Source organism: Lipotes vexillifer, unplaced genomic scaffold, assembly GCF_000442215.2.
Source record: "Lipotes vexillifer unplaced genomic scaffold, Lipotes_vexillifer_v1.1 scaffold3041, whole genome shotgun sequence".
NCBI lineage: Eukaryota > Metazoa > Chordata > Mammalia > Artiodactyla > Lipotidae > Lipotes > Lipotes vexillifer.
In genome coordinates, this window is record NW_006778847.1 from 25,189 (window position 1) to 30,421 (window position 5,233).

Consider the following 5,233-nt stretch of genomic DNA (forward strand, 5'->3'; position numbering starts at 1 on the left):
TCAGCATGGGCAGTGCCGTGGCTGGGATGCTCAAGAAACTGATCGGTACGTAAGTCAGGGACAGCAGCCCTTTGCGGCAGACTTGCCCCTGGTGCCCCTGCCTTCTCCGGCCCAGGGGCTCTGCCACATCCCTGGGCGGGCGGGCCAGCGCTGAGCCAGGCCACTGACAGCCAGTCCTGTCCAAGTCTAGGATCAGGGCTTCGATTTAGACTGAAGGGTGCACTGAGGCTGCCCCTGAAGGGCTAGTGTTGAGGTTTCAACACGCAAGGATGGGGGAGGCGGGGAACCTTCTGGTGGAGGTAGAGAGGGGTGGCTGCTCTGCCCGCTGAGAACAGGGCTGCTGAGTGAACACCTGAATGTGAGCTGGACACCGAAAAGCCTGAGCACTCGTTTTCTGTGGATGACTCTGCACAGTGGGTGAGCCGCAGGGTCAGGTTGGGGACCCTGGTCCCTCAGCCTTTGGATTGTCCCTTTCCTCTGTTATGGTCACTGAACCCTAGACTTCCCTTTGCCAGTGAAGTTAAAACACCCTGATAGGGGTTTGGGGGGGCACGGAACGTCACTGCCATCTTTGCTTTGTGGAAGGGACCACAGGGACACGCAGGGCCCTGGCTGTGGTGCGGGCGTACCCGGGGCCGGCTCCCCACTGGGTGCTCAGGAAGCTGCTCAGAGTTCAGGGCAGAGTTCGTTTATAGACAAAGGGACGGATGCTCAGAGCGGGGGAGTGACTTGCCCGAGACCACACTCCCTGATCAGACTGTGAGCTCAGGGCTTGTCTCCCTCTGCTAAGCTTCCCCCAAGGCCCTGAGCCCATCTGGACTCTGCTTCCTTGTCTGGAAAACTCCTCAATGCAAGGGCTTCGCTCTCGTGGTCAGTCTGTCCCCAAAGGATGTAGAGCCCCTGAGATCGCAAGGCCCAGAAAGGGGGAATGTGGGAGCCTGTCTATCCTGCGAGCCCGCTGTGAGAGTGGGTTACGCGTGAATGTCCGTGGGGAGTGTTGGGAGAGCGCTGGCTGCAGGGAGGGGGTCCGCTGTGGGCACGTGGGCGCCTGCAGGGCTGGCGCAGAAGCCACGGGCCACCCTCCTGCTGCCAGGTGGACATATGTGCCGGGCGTCCCGTGGCCTTTGCCGTGTCTCTGAGGTCAGTAGTGTTGATGAGGGCAGGGAGGCCACGTGGCCCAGGCTTGGCTGCTAAGAGCGAGAGTTGGGTCCAGACGTGTCTGACTGGCCCCTGATCCTGCTCCGTCCCCAACCCTGGGTGCCACTCGGAGGGGACAATCGCTCCTGAACCCAGAGATGTTGGAAGGCAGGGCTCTCACTTTCGGGGTGTTGGTCTCAGCAGACCCGCTTCTTGTAGTTCCTGCCTGAGTGTTTGAAGGGTGGTGGCGATGGACTGAGGAAATCGTTTTAAGACGGCCAGAAATTGTTCTTTGCTAACTCCGCTCCTCTTCAGAAATGACCGCCGAGTACGCATGCACGAGACGACAGTTCAACAGGAAACTCAGCGAGTTTGGATTGATTCAGGTATGGAGGGCCAAGCCCCGCATGGGCTGACTCCCTCGTGGGTACTGAAAGCGTGCCTGGGGGTCTGTACTGCCGACTCCGAGGCGGTGATTCGGGGAGAAGATGAGCACGTGGCCCCTGTTACGAGCGCCAGGCCTTGGTGCTCTTGGGCCCTGGGCCTGGCCTGAATTACCTTCTCTGCTGCTCGGCAGGTTTGGGCCTCAGTACAGGCAGGTTCTTTCTTGATTGTGTATTTTTCTGAACGCTCCAGGAGAAGTTTGCCTTGATGGCTCAGAAGGCTTACGTGATGGAAAGTATGGCCTACCTCACCGCGGGGATGCTGGACCAGCCGGGCTTCCCTGACTGCTCCATCGAGGCTGCCATGGTGAAGGTAACCCCACACACAGCGTGCCTGCCGTCTTCCTCCTTAGTTTGTCGCTGCTTAGGTATTTACGAGGTACCCGCCGTGCCAGGCACCCCTGGGATGCAGTCAGGGAGAACAGAGTAGCGTAGGAGCAGCAGCAGAGGACAGCGTCCAGCTTACGAGAGGCCAGTGTCTCCCAGCAAGCTGCTGGTGATGACAGCAAAAGAGGAGGATACACGCTGTGTATAGTAACTTCCTGTCTTCCTAACAAAGCTGCTGGGCTTCCTTGGGAAGGACTGTGTTGTCCTGAGTCTGTGGTCTTCCTGCATTTTGGTAACAAAACTTCCTTTCATGAAATATCTGGTTGAGGTAAACAGCACACAGTTCCCTGTGCTTCTGTCTTGTTTGGGGGAGGGGGGTCATTTTTTGGCCACCAGTGAGACGTGACAGTCAGGGCTCCTACCTGGGTTGTCTCGTCTCAAAACCCAGTTCTCCGCATGGAGCCTCCCACCCCATCCGCAGCCACTGGGCCCCGAGGCAGAGGGTCCTCCACCTGAAGGGGCTTTGGTGCTGACAGCCCCATGCTGACTTCACCCCGGGTCCACGGCAGGTGTTCAGCTCCGAGGCCGCCTGGCAGTGCGTGAGCGAGGCGCTCCAGGTCCTTGGGGGCTCGGGCTACATGAGGGACTATCCGTACGAGCGCATCCTACGCGACAGCCGCATCCTGCTCATCTTCGAGGTGAGTGTGCCGCACTCTGGGCTGTCGGCCTGCTCCGCTCTGCTGTGGACCCCAGAGCTTTGTGGTCCTGGCGCCAGGCCGCAGCCTCCAGTGCCCATTCCAGGTGATGAGGCAGCTGGCAGGGTCGCCCCAAGGGCCTTCCCCGGCGCCTCTGATGTTGGGAGTTCACAGGCTGGGAGCAGGGAGGAAAGGTCATTGGGACCGCAGAGTCGCCTTTGGGGCGCTACGGGTCTGGTCGTGCAGCCTGGCTGAAAGAGGATGACTCCAGAACACCAGTGTGGTGAGGGGCTGGGGTCTCAGGAAGCAGTGCACTTGGCCTTGGGGGCAGAGCGGGCAGGGGAGTGGAGTGTGCCAGGTCCTGACGGGACCGTACCCGCCGGCACCAGGTAAACGGAGGGAGCAGCGGCCGGTCCTGCTCGGCGAGGCTAGGGGATTGGTGGGGCTGGGTGGGCAGGGCAGAGGGGCTGGGCGGGAAGGCCAGAGAGGTGCCAGCCATGGAAGCCCATTTGGATTGTACTGTGAGGGCCGAGAGGCAATAACAAAGTTTGGAGCAGAGAATGGCTTGCTTGCGTTCGCGTCCCTGGAAATGCCCCAAACCTGCCCAGGGCGTAGGTTGCAGCGGTGCGGCCAGCGGCTGTGGAGGGAGGCCGGCCAGGATTTCAGTCTGGACACAGGTGTGCGGAGGCAGACCCTGGGACCAGTGCGAGGCTGGGCGCCCGGGGGGCTCCCCCTCGAGGGGGAAGACCACCTTGGCTGCTGGTGTCCCCTGTGTCCTCTCCCTTAGTGGACAGACAGGGCGTGGCCAGCCAGAGGCCCCCGGGGCAGGTCCCACCTCACGACCCTGTTGCCCCAGGCCTGCCTCTCCCAAGGCCCCCCACTTGGCCCAGGCGAGTGTGGTCCTCTGTGGCTGGTGGGGTGGTCAGCACGGGTTCAGGGGCTCTGAGGGGTGCAGGGCCCTCAGCGTGAAGCCGAGACCACCCGGGACGGGCCTGGGTCAGCCTGGAGTTCTTCCTGCTGCCACTTCTGCTCCCACGGAGTCTCCGTCCGTGGCGCGGCCTGGCGGTGTGCCCCAGTCCAGCCCCTGCCTCTCTGACTCTCAGCACCACTGTGCACGACGGGCATAAGCCCCCTGGTCTGCGTCCCCGAGGTCACGTGGCTCACGGTGGGGGGGGTGCCCGGGGGTGGCAGCAGGGAAGAGGTATAGCCCCCGTTGGCGCCTGGCACTGCGGTGCGGCCAGCCGCTTCCCGAGGAGCTGGGCCTGGACTGAGCTAGAAGCGGGTCCACTAAGGACTTGTGTCCTGGGTACTAGTATCCTTCACTTCTTTTAAGGGGGCTGTTTCTCTGCTTAAAAGAAGTGAAATCGGAAGCTTGGAAAAAGGAATGACTCACGCACAGTTGGTCATGGGATGGGGTAGGTCCCAGAGGGAGGCCGCCGCCATCGGGTCAGCCCCAACTTGTCCCGTGGCAGCAGCAGCCCGCGTGTTGCCCCGGCCCCGGGCACAGCCCTGCTCCCAGCTGCTTCTGAAGAGTGAGCGGGAAGCAGCATGGCCCAGCCAGTTACACCCGCGGCACTGCTAGGGCTGCCCTGACGTGGGCGGCCTCCGACCTGGATCATGTTGGCCACAGGGAACCAACGAGATTCTCCGGATGTACATCGCCCTGACAGGCTTGCAGCACGCCGGCCGCATCCTGACTGCAAGGGTCAAGTAGGCACTGCGTCCACCGTCTGCCCCTCGCGTCCACCCTGCCCAGCAGAGGCCTGTCCCGGGGCAGCCAGAGAAGGGCGCTGCCTCATTTGTGGACTAGGCGTGCAGGCTTGCAGGGCTCAGTTGACTCACAGGCTGGCTGGAGGGAGGGGACAGGGAGGGGCCAGCTGCCTGGGAAGCCCACCGGGCCCTCCCCTCCTCCCCTGCAGCTCCCGTCTAGAACCAGGGCAAGGAGAGGTGATCCTTGAATAGGTGCCAGCTCCAAGGCCAACACAAGACTAGTTTCCTCTCCTGACCCCCATCCTGGGGCCAGAACAGTGAGTAGTCCCTGCTGGCGCCCAGGCAGGGCTGGCCCAGAGGATTTTTCAGGCTACTCGAGGAGAGAATGACCTGGAAGCAGGTGTGACCCGGGTGTCCCCTCGGGCCGTAGAGGAGCCGGCCGCTCCCTGACTAACTGGCCAGGTCCCGGGTTGTTCCCTCTGACTTTGCATAGTCAGGGAGCTTTTGCCCAGGTTCCCTAGAGCTGCTGGCACAGAGGCGGGGCCGTGTTGCTGGGCAGCAGGAGCTAGCTGCGGGGCCTCAGCTTACAGAGCCTGGGTTCGCTGCAGGCAGCTTAAACAGGGCAACGTGACCACCATCATGGAGACTGTCAGCCAGAGGGTTCGGGACTCCCTGGGCCGAACTGTGGACCTTGGGCTGACAGGGAAGCTGGGAGCCGTGCACCCCAGCATGGCGGTGAGTGGGTCCAGCCAGGAGTACCCCCTTCCCAGAGGGGGTGTGGCGGGGGCACCGGGGAGGACCAGGCTGTCCGAGGGTCACCATATGCCTTCACCCTGTCACGGTGGAGAACAGCTGAGCCTGGCAGCAAGGCCTGGGCGCCACGGCAGGGCGGTGCTGAGCATCCCCCCCGCCCCCCCCCCC

The 5,233-nt window shown here is 62.6% G+C and overlaps 1 protein-coding gene across 1 annotated transcript in view; it reads left to right on the forward strand.

Moving 5' to 3' along the window:
• Positions 1–5,233, forward strand: part of ACAD9 (acyl-CoA dehydrogenase family member 9) — a 23,528-nt gene that overhangs the window by 16,324 nt on the left and 1,971 nt on the right. Inside the window, exons 7-12 of the mRNA XM_007452017.1 lie at positions 1–45; positions 1,453–1,523; positions 1,774–1,893; positions 2,477–2,605; positions 4,233–4,312; positions 4,921–5,046. The exon at positions 1–45 is cut by the window's left edge and continues 49 nt beyond it. Of these exons, the coding sequence (XP_007452079.1) occupies positions 1–45; positions 1,453–1,523; positions 1,774–1,893; positions 2,477–2,605; positions 4,233–4,312; positions 4,921–5,046 (571 nt within the window). The remainder of the gene's footprint in view (positions 46–1,452; positions 1,524–1,773; positions 1,894–2,476; positions 2,606–4,232; positions 4,313–4,920; positions 5,047–5,233) is intronic.